Source organism: Sphaerodactylus townsendi, linkage group LG04, assembly GCF_021028975.2.
Source record: "Sphaerodactylus townsendi isolate TG3544 linkage group LG04, MPM_Stown_v2.3, whole genome shotgun sequence".
Lineage (NCBI taxonomy): Eukaryota > Metazoa > Chordata > Lepidosauria > Squamata > Sphaerodactylidae > Sphaerodactylus > Sphaerodactylus townsendi.
In genome coordinates, this window is record NC_059428.1 from 68,785,119 (window position 1) to 68,802,231 (window position 17,113).

The 17,113-nt window shown below is 67.5% G+C and overlaps 1 protein-coding gene across 1 annotated transcript in view; it reads right to left on the reverse strand.

Moving 5' to 3' along the window:
• Positions 1–1,403: 1,403 nt before the first annotated feature.
• The window catches only part of LCA5L (lebercilin LCA5 like), a 30,890-nt gene continuing 15,180 nt past the window's right edge, over positions 1,404–17,113 (reverse strand). The window contains exons 4-7 of the mRNA XM_048494075.1: positions 7,313–7,343; positions 6,288–6,456; positions 4,133–4,256; positions 1,404–2,977 (exon numbers count right to left, since the gene is read on the reverse strand). Coding sequence (XP_048350032.1) covers positions 2,217–2,977; positions 4,133–4,256; positions 6,288–6,456; positions 7,313–7,343 — 1,085 coding nt within the window. The 3' untranslated portion in view covers positions 1,404–2,216. The remainder of the gene's footprint in view (positions 2,978–4,132; positions 4,257–6,287; positions 6,457–7,312; positions 7,344–17,113) is intronic.

The window sequence follows — 17,113 nt, forward strand, 5'->3', positions numbered from 1 at the left end:
AATCTTACTCAGTTCCCTTTTCTTATTACTGCTGCTGTCCCACAAGGCTTTTTTCTGTAACCACTTGTTCTCCAGCATAGCCTTTTTTTGTGGTGAAATAAGACCCTTGTTACTTGTGCCCCAGTACTTCTTTTAGAGCAGTGGTTCTCAACCTGGGGGTCGGGACCCCTTTGGGGTCGAACAACCCTTTCCCAGGGGTCGCCTAAGACTCTCTGCATCAGTGTTCTAAATGTTAGGGTTGGGGGTCACCACAACATGAGGAACTATTAAAGGGTTGCGGCATGAGGAAGGTTGAGAACCACTGTTTTAGAGTCTTGAATATCAAAAGGAATTGAACTATGGACAACATGTCTTACATGACAAGATGGCCTTTCCTTCTTTCTTCTCTTGATCCTAAGCGACTGTATGTTCTAGTTTCATTAAGTTTCCTTATCCTATGTATCAAATAACTGTGCCTCACTAAATACAAAGAAATTTTATGGAACTAGCCAGAAGCTAACATGTATCAGCAGTAAATTGCAATGTTTTTACAATGAGTGTTTTTTAAATTAGTCTGAGTTTAAATCACTAAACTTGGGTGACATTTTTATGTTTAGCAAACTAATTATGGGCTCTATACAGCAGCTGGACTACTGGACCATAGACTTGTGTTACAAGACTGGCTGCTGCATTGAAAAGACACGTAGCTGGGCTGTCTGACCCATTCTGGCAGAGATCTAAGAATCCTGGTAGAGCACATGTTTAGATCAGTGATATTTTGACATTCTGGATTAAAATGTTACAATCATCAGTATCTGTGATGTATCTGACAAAGGAGGCTTAGACTATTGAAGTTAATATCATAGAAATCTTGTTAGTCTTTAAAGTTCTGCTGGACTCTAATCTTGCTCTTGTACTGCAGACCGAAATGGTTACTTACCTGAACATTTATGATGTCTAAGCTTTATGTGCTATGGAAGGGATTGGAGGGGAGGGAGGGGAGAGAAGTATCTGGCTAAGCTTTTTGTTAATTAAAATACCCACGCACAGATGAAAATGATAAGGTTTGTGCCATCTGTCCAGTGTGAGTTCTTAGGGTAGGAAGGTGATGGTTCAATCTTTCCTGTCAACTGTAGTTGCTGGCCAAGAGGTTCTCTCATTACAGCACCATCAGTTGTGAATCCTCTTCCATTGGTACCAGGGCTAGTATCTGCTCTTGAAAGAATGCCATGGATATCACTGTTCCCTGCTTATCTGTTGTGTTCTATGTATAAAATGTTAATGAGATTCGGCCCTTGTTTGTGGAGAACATATTGCATAACAAAATTTTGCTCATGGTTTCAATCTTGCTGTTACACATGCTTCGTGACAGTTCAATCTTTTGCATTGTTCTAAAGTGAAAAATAAAGATAGCAAACTTGTGAGTAACATAATATTTATTAATGCTTAGATTATCAAAAATGGTTGAAGTCTGGTTTGTACCTCATATATATTAATACATTCAAACACAGCTGTAGAAAACAATGTGCACAGTTACAATTCTAGCTGTGGAAATTGCTGTAATCAACACAACACCCTGTATTGGTGGCTAGATGACGTTTGATGTCTGCCTAAAATACTGCTGAATTTGCGAGGTGGTAAAGTAGAATTGGTTTACTGCCTTTTAGTCGACAGGTCGATGATCTGGATCAAGAATTTTAGCATTAAGTTGTAGCTATATGGAATGAAGAATCAAACTTCTGAAGTGTTTTTTGCTCTATGTCCATACTGTTCTTGAAAAATCCTAGTTTTCTCTGTAATCAGGACAGCTGAATTAGAGCAATATTAATCAAGTCTTAGGAAGGATTTTCATACCTTATCCAGGTAAACACCTTAAAAGTGCTATAAATGGGCAAAATAAACTATACAGTGTATGATTATAACTGCAAATAAGACTTCCCTGACTTTATCACCACCAGATCCTTTTCTGTTTTTTTCCTACCGCTTTTCTGGTAGAAGTCATAGAATAATGACTTCATTTTTAATGCTGACACATGTTTAGTGAAGTATAAATTGGTACCACCTTTCATGGATGTGTCCTTGCAATTTTCTGCCTCTTCAGAAGAACAAATCAGATTAGTTTACCATAGAAGGAATATTAGATTGAAGAAAGGCTTCAAAAGGTCATACAGTGCTTTTCAACACAATACTGAGTATATTTCAAAGAGAAAACATCCAAGTCACTAGAAATATAGGAATTATCTAAGGTCTTCCAAAGTGGCAGGTGCATGGAAAACCTTTATGTGGGTTTGTTTGGAATCGCCACAGTGCAATCCTTCATCGAGATAAGAAGAGATTTTATACATTCTTTCACTTTGCAGAGGGGTTTTTTGTTTGCTCAGCTCGTTCAAGCTTTGATGACTGTCTTTTAAGATGCAGCTTGGACCAAAGAGTTCTTCCATGAGAGTCTTCTTCTTTTCCATTGACATATTAGGGATTTGGCCTTCATTATGTGTTGAAGAAGTATCCTGCCTTGTTTTGGTGGCATTACCAAATGAGGGTTCATAGGTACTAACTGAATTTACACTCTTTATTTCACTCTGGTGCCTATTCACCTGTCTACAATTGCCGATAGTGCTTATATTGGATATGGGACCTGATGATGGGAGTCCCTGGTGCAAATTTTCAATGACTTCTGAAAACACATACTGTTTTTTAAATTTAGATGACGTTTTATGTCTTTGGGCTGCCAGCTTATCATGGTCTGTTACTTTTGCTGCCTTCTCACCTTCCTCGTGTTCATCATTGTTTTGCTTTTCCGCTACAGCTTCCAGATTATTTTTATTTTTCAGGACATCCTGAGTACGATGAAATGATCTTTCTCTCATTAATTTATCAAGTTCATCTTTGAAACTGTCAACTTTTAACACTTGCATGGCAACCCTTGTCTTTTGTCTTTCTATGTATTCACATTTGAAATGTTTTTCTTCCTCTGGACATATTTCTTCTCTTAATTGTTCTAGAAGAAAATATTGCTTGAATAGTTTTTTTAAAAAATGCAGATGAAGAAATCAGACAATGAAAAGTTCAAATAAACAATATGAACTGAAGGCACATATATATTTAGCAGCGAAGAATTCTCTTAAACACAGAGGTAGCATTAGCAGTATACATCATTTTTGGGTTTAAAAGATGCAGAAAATTTCCCCCCAAAAGCCAAACTCCCATAACTGCATGGGGGTTTTCCCCAGCTGTTTTTTCAGCCTTTTTTGAAAAATTGTTGGTTTTTTAAAGTCTGTTCCCAAAAAATTTCAAATTGCAGAGCTGAATGCTGGGCCAGTCAGGCTGAGCCCATCATTCACTCTGCACCTCCACCACTGGAGGCAACACTGACATGAATGCTGAATCAGGCTGAGGACAGCGTTCAGCTCTGCCACCTCCAAGCCCATGTGGACTTTGGAGGCAGTATTCTGCAGGTAAGTGAGCACCATTTTTTCAATGGTGGCAGAACCAAAGCAGCCTGAAAAATGCTGGAAAATTTTAGGGGGAATCTGTTTTCTGGCTCCATTAAATTACTGTTCTCTATTTCCCCCCTGAAAATGCACCCTCCCCAAACCAAAACAACTTTTAGGGTTTTATTTTTCGTTCATCTTTATCCAGATGCACAGCCCTCTCAAAATAGCTGCCCACTGTATTCAAGGAAAAGCTGCCACCATTACTATGGGACTGAGGACCCTTTTAACCCTTTTGTTACACTAGAAGAGACAGACCGTAGGAGAAATTCCCTTGCTTCAATACCTGCATCACTGGCCAGAAAAAGAGAGCCTTCCATTCTAGCTATCTGAGAAAAAAATGGTAGTAGATTTGATTTCATGCATTTCTTCATACAGAGAGTTTTTTAAAAAATCACCTCTGAGAGGCTTAGCCTAGGCCAGAAAGGAGGATTATATGATTCAACATACACCCACTTTTACAACTGTTTTGCACATCAGTCCCAAGAAAAACCTTGTATACAAGTCATTCCCCAAGGATATTGGTAAACCTTTTACCAATAGGCCATTGAATTGCTATCATATGATTGGCCAGCATTACTAAAATGTTCAAGAGTATAGTATATCATGATATTTGTTTATGTGTATAAAGTCAAACAATGCCTGAAATACTCTTTAAATACCTTCGAATGTTATATTTGAAACTTCTTGTTTTGGCAATTTTTCAATTTGATGAACTTCTGATTTTAGTTCGTTCTGTTCATGCATACCACATAGCTTTTCTTTTGAATCTTGTGTTGTCTTCTCCTAAAACACATAAAAAGAGAAAATATACCACAATACATTTTTGAAAATCAGTGAGCAGTGACATAGTGAATGATAAAAGTATATGCCATATTAATAGCCTCACTTTGATATCAACCCTTTCAAGCAGGCATTCTCAAATACTCCATAAATTAAGGGAAACCATTTGAATCACCCCAAGATTAATATTGGTTTTAAGAATGGCAATTCATCTTGCTGCTGTAATTTAGGGAAGAGTTTAAAGATATCACTTTATGTGTTATGAAAGATATTACTGTAGTATCAAAACCTTGTAAAAATGAAGGATTGGATTGTAGAGTACGAATAAAACACAGTTTATCCATGAATGTTTAAAAGATAGCTACAGCAGGGATGTAGGTATAGATTTTTTATGGGGGGGTTCGGGGGCAGGGCCATGCCCCCACCCACCTCTGGCGGCATGTCCACGCCTCCCCAAGCCCCGCCCCGGCCTCAGTGCTTATAAAAGCAGCTCTCCGAGGCCGGGGAGGGTAGACTCCCCTGCCCCGCCCTCCCCCACCAGCTGTACTGGCAGCTGGCAGCCCCTTCTGCCCTCCCCTTTGGGCAGAGGCATAACTAGGGGAAATGGAGCCCGGTGCAAAATCTGAGTTTTGCGCACACCCCTACCCCATGGGCGGTCGCTGTGATGCTGGAATCAACCCCTAAACAGCATCACTTTCAATGATGTTTAAACTAGAGAGCCCAAATTCTCTTTTTAAATCCACCTTAAAGAAAGAATGTGGGGTCCCCAGTTAAAACAACATTGAAAGTGATGTTGTTTTGGGGAGGATTATCCCCTACCCTGAAACAGCATCACTTTCAATGTTTAAACTGGGGACCTCAGATTCCCCCTTTAAATCCATGCCGAAGGGGATGGATTTAAAAGGAGAATCTGGGGAAACTTGGGGGGTGCCTGCTGTCAGTGGTGCAATTGTTAAGACAGCAGCACCAAACTTTCAGGGTATCTTTAGGAGACTCTCCTAATGATACCACCCAGGTTTGGTGAAGTTTGGTTCAGGGGGTCCGAAGTTATGGACCCTCAAAGGTGTAGCCCCCATCTCCTATTAGCTCCCATTGGAAAAAATGTGGGATGGGGGCACCCCCTTTGGGAGTCCATAACTTTGGACCCCCTGAAACAAACCTGAAATACCCAAAAAAATCCCTGAAATGTTGGTGCTGCTAGGCAGAAAAGTGCAAACCTGCAGGCCAAAAAAAATGCTTTAAAATATCAAAAAAACCACAAGTGGGGGGCGGAGCTTCAGACATGTAATGGGGGGGTTGAACCCGAGAAACCCCACCCTTACCTATGTCCTTGTGCTACAGGGACGGTATTCTTTATGGACTCTTGATCCTCCAGATGAACAATACAGTTCCAGTGCCATAGAGAATAATACTACAGGAGATGAGGACAATAGTCTGCTTCTAAAGATAGCAGCACCAAACTGTCAGGACATATGACGTATACTATCAACCAGAAGCAGCAAAAGAAGTCACATTACCAACCAGAGTTGAGATGGAGAAATTGGTTTACAATTTACCTAACCGTACCCTTAGAGAATGACAGCTATGTGTCTTTGGCAAGTATTTGGATGGGAGACCTGTAAGGAACACCAGTGGTGTGACACAGAGGCAGGCAATGGCAAAACTCACCTTGGGTTTTAACAATTGGATTGGGTGGCCTGTGTCAAAGCTGCTATGATCTAAGTGGTACTGCCAGAGTGTTGAGCTCACTCTGGGAACAATTGGGCCCTTGTTCTATCCAGCTTTTATTTTTGTAGCAACTTTTTAATGGCATGTCTTTAATGTAATAAAATGTTTAATTTATTACAATTAAATATCCTTAATTATCAATAAATGTCATGTTGCCACTAGCAATAAGAAAAGATGTCACTTTGAATTATCTAAAGGGCTCCAGAAGATCTGAGAACTATTGAAAGTGTCAGTGTTGCAAGAAGAAAAAACAATATTACATTAGATTTAGAGCTGAAAATAGAACTTTAATCAGATCTGCCATACCTCTTTTAAAACTGTACTTTTCTCGACCTCACGCTTTTGAAGTGGAGTCATTGTTTCCACTTTAAAACTGTTATCTGTTTGTACTGCTTTGCATATATAAACACCTATAATGGTAAAATTAATAATGAAAAGCATTAATTTTTTGAAAAATGAACAAAAGACGCAATAACTATAAAACTCAAAAAGGTCATTGACATGCAGCCTGTCCCCAATCTACATTTTCTTAGTTTCAATGACTTAAATTGGACTTATTCCCAGTGTGTTTAGGATTGCAGCTAGGCAGCCCATGGGGGGGGGGGGGCAGAATTCCCCTCTGGAGGTGGCGCTGCCATATGCAGGCAGATTTCCCCTTCCCAGGGCACTTACCTTTGCGAAGGGGCAAACACGCCAGGGCTTGGCTGCTGCAGTGCCCCACAACAACTGCGTTGGCATGGCTGGGGCATTCCTGGAGGTGGAGCTGACCTAAGTTGGCTTCCCCTGCCTGTTTAGTGCCCTTGCACCAGTGGGCCTGGCCTCAGATATACGCCATGGTTTCCATGGTGTATTTCCACTTTCCTTTACAGGGGATTTAAAGGTTTGTGTTTTTTTAAAAAAACCTTTTGAGCTTTCCCACAGTGCGGGGTGGTGCCAGAGCAGTGCCATCCCTGCACACTGACAGCTTTGAATTGGGCTGTTAATCACATACATACTTAGAAGTGCCATAGGAGTGCCATGAATGCCCCTCCCTGAACTGATCAGAAGAAGAGTGATGGGGGAGTTGGAGTGTTGGTCACTTCCCCAAGGGGGAGTACCATGTACACTACAATAAATCTGAAATTTGCTTACAGATTTCTAGGTTGTGACCCTTCTATGCAAACAAATCACTTTCTTGGATATTGGGTATCATGTTCCCTTTGTGGTAAAAGTGATGCACAGTATATAAAACTGTTTGTAATTAAAAATATATCATTAGTCCCATTATTTAAATAATATAAAAGGATATGTATATAACACAGATTCTATAATCAGATACAATCAGTACCTACAATGGAGAATTTTCACATGTATATTCTGGACCTGCAGAAGGGTAACTGTGTTAAGTCTTTTACAGAACAACTCAAAACAACATCTTCCACACTAACACATGTATTATGACAGACATTTCTGTGGTCTAGAGAATGTTCTATCAGTTAGATGAAGTGTGTTATCAATGGGTATACAGGCACACACAAGTACAAGCTACATATACACAAATCCAGCCTGGACATTTCTGTGAAAACTCCAATGTATATAAGATAAGCACAAAAAACTTTCCATTGATAACAAAATCTTCCTAGAGACTAAGCTAATTTGCCACCTGGACAGAGTGAGAAAATATGTGTCTTAATTTACATTTGTCTCTAGATCAGGGGTAGGGAACCTGCGGCTCTCCAGATGTTCAGGAACTACAATTCCCATCAGTCCCTACCAGCATGGCCCCTAGATGAACACAGTCAACTCCTTGATGTTTTATATAGTCTTCTTTTAAAGTTATTTTGTTATATACTTATGACTTTAAGGTGATCAGCAATGTGGGATGGGAGACTGAAATGTTTTCTGACTTGTTTCTGAATAAGATTATTTTTATGTATGATGTGTATCCATGTAGTCTTGTTTGATTCTACTGTCCACATGGATCAAAGTTGCCATCTTTTAAACTGGTCCCTCTGGCTGTCGCTTTAATATTGCTTGATCTGCAGAAAATAATAGGCGAAGTTCTTTACCTCTATGGAAATCTTCAACTCCTTGCTCAATTTCATGCATTAAGCCACTAGAAGGACAGGACATTGTTCTCCAGACCTGTTGCCACCCTTGATCAAACAGATCAGTCTCTACACTCAGGTATAAACACACATCAGACATCTGATGAAGGAACAGTGACATAGGTATCGATTTTTATGGGGTGGCCACGCCCCCACGCCCCCTGGGGGCATGGCCATGCCTCCCCAAGCCCTGCCTCTGGCCTCAGTGCTTTGTTATGGCCCCTGATACCCCCAGAATATTATTTATATATGTTTTTGCTTTAGAAACATATTGGCCAAAAAGCCAGTTGCCAAAGCACTCCTCTGGGTGTAGCCCCCCCCCACCCCCCCCCCCCCCCACCCCCCCCCCCCCCCACCCCCCCCCCCCCCCACCCCCCCCCCCCCCCACCCCCCCCCCCCCCCACCCCCCCCCCCCCCCACCCCCCCCCCCCCCCACCCCCCCCCCCCCCCACCCCCCCCCCCCCCCACCCCCCCCCCCCCCCACCCCCCCCCCCCCCCACCCCCCCCCCCCCCCACCCCCCCCCCCCCCCACCCCCCCCCCCCCCCACCCCCCCCCCCCCCCACCCCCCCCCCCCCCCACCCCCCCCCCCCCCCACCCCCCCCCCCCCCCACCCCCCCCCCCCCCCACCCCCCCCCCCCCCCACCCCCCCCCCCCCCCACCCCCCCCCCCCCCCACCCCCCCCCCCCCCCACCCCCCCCCCCCCCCACCCCCCCCCCCCCCCACCCCCCCCCCCCCCCACCCCCCCCCCCCCCCACCCCCCCCCCCCCCCACCCCCCCCCCCCCCCACCCCCCCCCCCCCCCACCCCCCCCCCCCCCCACCCCCCCCCCCCCCCACCCCCCCCCCCCCCCACCCCCCCCCCCCCCCACCCCCCCCCCCCCCCACCCCCCCCCCCCCCCACCCCCCCCCCCCCCCACCCCCCCCCCCCCCCACCCCCCCCCCCCCCCACCCCCCCCCCCCCCCACCCCCCCCCCCCCCCACCCCCCCCCCCCCCCACCCCCCCCCCCCCCCACCCCCCCCCCCCCCCACCCCCCCCCCCCCCCACCCCCCCCCCCCCCCACCCCCCCCCCCCCCCACCCCCCCCCCCCCCCACCCCCCCCCCCCCCCACCCCCCCCCCCCCCCACCCCCCCCCCCCCCCACCCCCCCCCCCCCCCACCCCCCCCCCCCCCCACCCCCCCCCCCCCCCACCCCCCCCCCCCCCCACCCCCCCCCCCCCCCACCCCCCCCCCCCCCCACCCCCCCCCCCCCCCACCCCCCCCCCCCCCCACCCCCCCCCCCCCCCACCCCCCCCCCCCCCCACCCCCCCCCCCCCCCACCCCCCCCCCCCCCCACCCCCCCCCCCCCCCACCCCCCCCCCCCCCCACCCCCCCCCCCCCCCACCCCCCCCCCCCCCCACCCCCCCCCCCCCCCACCCCCCCCCCCCCCCACCCCCCCCCCCCCCCACCCCCCCCCCCCCCCACCCCCCCCCCCCCCCACCCCCCCCCCCCCCCACCCCCCCCCCCCCCCACCCCCCCCCCCCCCCACCCCCCCCCCCCCCCACCCCCCCCCCCCCCCACCCCCCCCCCCCCCCACCCCCCCCCCCCCCCACCCCCCCCCCCCCCCACCCCCCCCCCCCCCCACCCCCCCCCCCCCCCACCCCCCCCCCCCCCCACCCCCCCCCCCCCCCACCCCCCCCCCCCCCCACCCCCCCCCCCCCCCACCCCCCCCCCCCCCCACCCCCCCCCCCCCCCACCCCCCCCCCCCCCCACCCCCCCCCCCCCCCACCCCCCCCCCCCCCCACCCCCCCCCCCCCCCACCCCCCCCCCCCCCCACCCCCCCCCCCCCCCACCCCCCCCCCCCCCCACCCCCCCCCCCCCCCACCCCCCCCCCCCCCCACCCCCCCCCCCCCCCACCCCCCCCCCCCCCCACCCCCCCCCCCCCCCACCCCCCCCCCCCCCCACCCCCCCCCCCCCCCACCCCCCCCCCCCCCCACCCCCCCCCCCCCCCACCCCCCCCCCCCCCCACCCCCCCCCCCCCCCACCCCCCCCCCCCCCCACCCCCCCCCCCCCCCACCCCCCCCCCCCCCCACCCCCCCCCCCCCCCACCCCCCCCCCCCCCCACCCCCCCCCCCCCCCACCCCCCCCCCCCCCCACCCCCCCCCCCCCCCACCCCCCCCCCCCCCCACCCCCCCCCCCCCCCACCCCCCCCCCCCCCCACCCCCCCCCCCCCCCACCCCCCCCCCCCCCCACCCCCCCCCCCCCCCACCCCCCCCCCCCCCCACCCCCCCCCCCCCCCACCCCCCCCCCCCCCCACCCCCCCCCCCCCCCACCCCCCCCCCCCCCCACCCCCCCCCCCCCCCACCCCCCCCCCCCCCCACCCCCCCCCCCCCCCACCCCCCCCCCCCCCCACCCCCCCCCCCCCCCACCCCCCCCCCCCCCCACCCCCCCCCCCCCCCACCCCCCCCCCCCCCCACCCCCCCCCCCCCCCACCCCCCCCCCCCCCCACCCCCCCCCCCCCCCACCCCCCCCCCCCCCCACCCCCCCCCCCCCCCACCCCCCCCCCCCCCCACCCCCCCCCCCCCCCACCCCCCCCCCCCCCCACCCCCCCCCCCCCCCACCCCCCCCCCCCCCCACCCCCCCCCCCCCCCACCCCCCCCCCCCCCCACCCCCCCCCCCCCCCACCCCCCCCCCCCCCCACCCCCCCCCCCCCCCACCCCCCCCCCCCCCCACCCCCCCCCCCCCCCACCCCCCCCCCCCCCCACCCCCCCCCCCCCCCACCCCCCCCCCCCCCCACCCCCCCCCCCCCCCACCCCCCCCCCCCCCCACCCCCCCCCCCCCCCACCCCCCCCCCCCCCCACCCCCCCCCCCCCCCACCCCCCCCCCCCCCCACCCCCCCCCCCCCCCACCCCCCCCCCCCCCCACCCCCCCCCCCCCCCACCCCCCCCCCCCCCCACCCCCCCCCCCCCCCACCCCCCCCCCCCCCCACCCCCCCCCCCCCCCACCCCCCCCCCCCCCCACCCCCCCCCCCCCCCACCCCCCCCCCCCCCCACCCCCCCCCCCCCCCACCCCCCCCCCCCCCCACCCCCCCCCCCCCCCACCCCCCCCCCCCCCCACCCCCCCCCCCCCCCACCCCCCCCCCCCCCCACCCCCCCCCCCCCCCACCCCCCCCCCCCCCCACCCCCCCCCCCCCCCACCCCCCCCCCCCCCCACCCCCCCCCCCCCCCACCCCCCCCCCCCCCCACCCCCCCCCCCCCCCACCCCCCCCCCCCCCCACCCCCCCCCCCCCCCACCCCCCCCCCCCCCCACCCCCCCCCCCCCCCACCCCCCCCCCCCCCCACCCCCCCCCCCCCCCACCCCCCCCCCCCCCCACCCCCCCCCCCCCCCACCCCCCCCCCCCCCCACCCCCCCCCCCCCCCACCCCCCCCCCCCCCCACCCCCCCCCCCCCCCACCCCCCCCCCCCCCCACCCCCCCCCCCCCCCACCCCCCCCCCCCCCCACCCCCCCCCCCCCCCACCCCCCCCCCCCCCCACCCCCCCCCCCCCCCACCCCCCCCCCCCCCCACCCCCCCCCCCCCCCACCCCCCCCCCCCCCCACCCCCCCCCCCCCCCACCCCCCCCCCCCCCCACCCCCCCCCCCCCCCACCCCCCCCCCCCCCCACCCCCCCCCCCCCCCACCCCCCCCCCCCCCCACCCCCCCCCCCCCCCACCCCCCCCCCCCCCCACCCCCCCCCCCCCCCACCCCCCCCCCCCCCCACCCCCCCCCCCCCCCACCCCCCCCCCCCCCCACCCCCCCCCCCCCCCACCCCCCCCCCCCCCCACCCCCCCCCCCCCCCACCCCCCCCCCCCCCCACCCCCCCCCCCCCCCACCCCCCCCCCCCCCCACCCCCCCCCCCCCCCACCCCCCCCCCCCCCCACCCCCCCCCCCCCCCACCCCCCCCCCCCCCCACCCCCCCCCCCCCCCACCCCCCCCCCCCCCCACCCCCCCCCCCCCCCACCCCCCCCCCCCCCCACCCCCCCCCCCCCCCACCCCCCCCCCCCCCCACCCCCCCCCCCCCCCACCCCCCCCCCCCCCCACCCCCCCCCCCCCCCACCCCCCCCCCCCCCCACCCCCCCCCCCCCCCACCCCCCCCCCCCCCCACCCCCCCCCCCCCCCACCCCCCCCCCCCCCCACCCCCCCCCCCCCCCACCCCCCCCCCCCCCCACCCCCCCCCCCCCCCACCCCCCCCCCCCCCCACCCCCCCCCCCCCCCACCCCCCCCCCCCCCCACCCCCCCCCCCCCCCACCCCCCCCCCCCCCCACCCCCCCCCCCCCCCACCCCCCCCCCCCCCCACCCCCCCCCCCCCCCACCCCCCCCCCCCCCCACCCCCCCCCCCCCCCACCCCCCCCCCCCCCCACCCCCCCCCCCCCCCACCCCCCCCCCCCCCCACCCCCCCCCCCCCCCACCCCCCCCCCCCCCCACCCCCCCCCCCCCCCACCCCCCCCCCCCCCCACCCCCCCCCCCCCCCACCCCCCCCCCCCCCCACCCCCCCCCCCCCCCACCCCCCCCCCCCCCCACCCCCCCCCCCCCCCACCCCCCCCCCCCCCCACCCCCCCCCCCCCCCACCCCCCCCCCCCCCCACCCCCCCCCCCCCCCACCCCCCCCCCCCCCCACCCCCCCCCCCCCCCACCCCCCCCCCCCCCCACCCCCCCCCCCCCCCACCCCCCCCCCCCCCCACCCCCCCCCCCCCCCACCCCCCCCCCCCCCCACCCCCCCCCCCCCCCACCCCCCCCCCCCCCCACCCCCCCCCCCCCCCACCCCCCCCCCCCCCCACCCCCCCCCCCCCCCACCCCCCCCCCCCCCCACCCCCCCCCCCCCCCACCCCCCCCCCCCCCCACCCCCCCCCCCCCCCACCCCCCCCCCCCCCCACCCCCCCCCCCCCCCACCCCCCCCCCCCCCCACCCCCCCCCCCCCCCACCCCCCCCCCCCCCCACCCCCCCCCCCCCCCACCCCCCCCCCCCCCCACCCCCCCCCCCCCCCACCCCCCCCCCCCCCCACCCCCCCCCCCCCCCACCCCCCCCCCCCCCCACCCCCCCCCCCCCCCACCCCCCCCCCCCCCCACCCCCCCCCCCCCCCACCCCCCCCCCCCCCCACCCCCCCCCCCCCCCACCCCCCCCCCCCCCCACCCCCCCCCCCCCCCACCCCCCCCCCCCCCCACCCCCCCCCCCCCCCACCCCCCCCCCCCCCCACCCCCCCCCCCCCCCACCCCCCCCCCCCCCCACCCCCCCCCCCCCCCACCCCCCCCCCCCCCCACCCCCCCCCCCCCCCACCCCCCCCCCCCCCCACCCCCCCCCCCCCCCACCCCCCCCCCCCCCCACCCCCCCCCCCCCCCACCCCCCCCCCCCCCCACCCCCCCCCCCCCCCACCCCCCCCCCCCCCCACCCCCCCCCCCCCCCACCCCCCCCCCCCCCCACCCCCCCCCCCCCCCACCCCCCCCCCCCCCCACCCCCCCCCCCCCCCACCCCCCCCCCCCCCCACCCCCCCCCCCCCCCACCCCCCCCCCCCCCCACCCCCCCCCCCCCCCACCCCCCCCCCCCCCCACCCCCCCCCCCCCCCACCCCCCCCCCCCCCCACCCCCCCCCCCCCCCACCCCCCCCCCCCCCCACCCCCCCCCCCCCCCACCCCCCCCCCCCCCCACCCCCCCCCCCCCCCACCCCCCCCCCCCCCCACCCCCCCCCCCCCCCACCCCCCCCCCCCCCCACCCCCCCCCCCCCCCACCCCCCCCCCCCCCCACCCCCCCCCCCCCCCACCCCCCCCCCCCCCCACCCCCCCCCCCCCCCACCCCCCCCCCCCCCCACCCCCCCCCCCCCCCACCCCCCCCCCCCCCCACCCCCCCCCCCCCCCACCCCCCCCCCCCCCCACCCCCCCCCCCCCCCACCCCCCCCCCCCCCCACCCCCCCCCCCCCCCACCCCCCCCCCCCCCCACCCCCCCCCCCCCCCACCCCCCCCCCCCCCCACCCCCCCCCCCCCCCACCCCCCCCCCCCCCCACCCCCCCCCCCCCCCACCCCCCCCCCCCCCCACCCCCCCCCCCCCCCACCCCCCCCCCCCCCCACCCCCCCCCCCCCCCACCCCCCCCCCCCCCCACCCCCCCCCCCCCCCACCCCCCCCCCCCCCCACCCCCCCCCCCCCCCACCCCCCCCCCCCCCCACCCCCCCCCCCCCCCACCCCCCCCCCCCCCCACCCCCCCCCCCCCCCACCCCCCCCCCCCCCCACCCCCCCCCCCCCCCACCCCCCCCCCCCCCCACCCCCCCCCCCCCCCACCCCCCCCCCCCCCCACCCCCCCCCCCCCCCACCCCCCCCCCCCCCCACCCCCCCCCCCCCCCACCCCCCCCCCCCCCCACCCCCCCCCCCCCCCACCCCCCCCCCCCCCCACCCCCCCCCCCCCCCACCCCCCCCCCCCCCCACCCCCCCCCCCCCCCACCCCCCCCCCCCCCCACCCCCCCCCCCCCCCACCCCCCCCCCCCCCCACCCCCCCCCCCCCCCACCCCCCCCCCCCCCCACCCCCCCCCCCCCCCACCCCCCCCCCCCCCCACCCCCCCCCCCCCCCACCCCCCCCCCCCCCCACCCCCCCCCCCCCCCACCCCCCCCCCCCCCCACCCCCCCCCCCCCCCACCCCCCCCCCCCCCCACCCCCCCCCCCCCCCACCCCCCCCCCCCCCCACCCCCCCCCCCCCCCACCCCCCCCCCCCCCCACCCCCCCCCCCCCCCACCCCCCCCCCCCCCCACCCCCCCCCCCCCCCACCCCCCCCCCCCCCCACCCCCCCCCCCCCCCACCCCCCCCCCCCCCCACCCCCCCCCCCCCCCACCCCCCCCCCCCCCCACCCCCCCCCCCCCCCACCCCCCCCCCCCCCCACCCCCCCCCCCCCCCACCCCCCCCCCCCCCCACCCCCCCCCCCCCCCACCCCCCCCCCCCCCCACCCCCCCCCCCCCCCACCCCCCCCCCCCCCCACCCCCCCCCCCCCCCACCCCCCCCCCCCCCCACCCCCCCCCCCCCCCACCCCCCCCCCCCCCCACCCCCCCCCCCCCCCACCCCCCCCCCCCCCCACCCCCCCCCCCCCCCACCCCCCCCCCCCCCCACCCCCCCCCCCCCCCACCCCCCCCCCCCCCCACCCCCCCCCCCCCCCACCCCCCCCCCCCCCCACCCCCCCCCCCCCCCACCCCCCCCCCCCCCCACCCCCCCCCCCCCCCACCCCCCCCCCCCCCCACCCCCCCCCCCCCCCACCCCCCCCCCCCCCCACCCCCCCCCCCCCCCACCCCCCCCCCCCCCCACCCCCCCCCCCCCCCACCCCCCCCCCCCCCCACCCCCCCCCCCCCCCACCCCCCCCCCCCCCCACCCCCCCCCCCCCCCACCCCCCCCCCCCCCCACCCCCCCCCCCCCCCACCCCCCCCCCCCCCCACCCCCCCCCCCCCCCACCCCCCCCCCCCCCCACCCCCCCCCCCCCCCACCCCCCCCCCCCCCCACCCCCCCCCCCCCCCACCCCCCCCCCCCCCCACCCCCCCCCCCCCCCACCCCCCCCCCCCCCCACCCCCCCCCCCCCCCACCCCCCCCCCCCCCCACCCCCCCCCCCCCCCACCCCCCCCCCCCCCCACCCCCCCCCCCCCCCACCCCCCCCCCCCCCCACCCCCCCCCCCCCCCACCCCCCCCCCCCCCCACCCCCCCCCCCCCCCACCCCCCCCCCCCCCCACCCCCCCCCCCCCCCACCCCCCCCCCCCCCCACCCCCCCCCCCCCCCACCCCCCCCCCCCCCCACCCCCCCCCCCCCCCACCCCCCCCCCCCCCCACCCCCCCCCCCCCCCACCCCCCCCCCCCCCCACCCCCCCCCCCCCCCACCCCCCCCCCCCCCCACCCCCCCCCCCCCCCACCCCCCCCCCCCCCCACCCCCCCCCCCCCCCACCCCCCCCCCCCCCCACCCCCCCCCCCCCCCACCCCCCCCCCCCCCCACCCCCCCCCCCCCCCACCCCCCCCCCCCCCCACCCCCCCCCCCCCCCACCCCCCCCCCCCCCCACCCCCCCCCCCCCCCACCCCCCCCCCCCCCCACCCCCCCCCCCCCCCACCCCCCCCCCCCCCCACCCCCCCCCCCCCCCACCCCCCCCCCCCCCCACCCCCCCCCCCCCCCACCCCCCCCCCCCCCCACCCCCCCCCCCCCCCACCCCCCCCCCCCCCCACCCCCCCCCCCCCCCACCCCCCCCCCCCCCCACCCCCCCCCCCCCCCACCCCCCCCCCCCCCCACCCCCCCCCCCCCCCACCCCCCCCCCCCCCCACCCCCCCCCCCCCCCACCCCCCCCCCCCCCCACCCCCCCCCCCCCCCACCCCCCCCCCCCCCCACCCCCCCCCCCCCCCACCCCCCCCCCCCCCCACCCCCCCCCCCCCCCACCCCCCCCCCCCCCCACCCCCCCCCCCCCCCACCCCCCCCCCCCCCCACCCCCCCCCCCCCCCACCCCCCCCCCCCCCCACCCCCCCCCCCCCCCACCCCCCCCCCCCCCCACCCCCCCCCCCCCCCACCCCCCCCCCCCCCCACCCCCCCCCCCCCCCACCCCCCCCCCCCCCCACCCCCCCCCCCCCCCACCCCCCCCCCCCCCCACCCCCCCCCCCCCCCACCCCCCCCCCCCCCCACCCCCCCCCCCCCCCACCCCCCCCCCCCCCCACCCCCCCCCCCCCCCACCCCCCCCCCCCCCCACCCCCCCCCCCCCCCACCCCCCCCCCCCCCCACCCCCCCCCCCCCCCACCCCCCCCCCCCCCCACCCCCCCCCCCCCCCACCCCCCCCCCCCCCCACCCCCCCCCCCCCCCACCCCCCCCCCCCCCCACCCCCCCCCCCCCCCACCCCCCCCCCCCCCCACCCCCCCCCCCCCCCACCCCCCCCCCCCCCCACCCCCCCCCCCCCCCACCCCCCCCCCCCCCCACCCCCCCCCCCCCCCACCCCCCCCCCCCCCCACCCCCCCCCCCCCCCACCCCCCCCCCCCCCCACCCCCCCCCCCCCCCACCCCCCCCCCCCCCCACCCCCCCCCCCCCCCACCCCCCCCCCCCCCCACC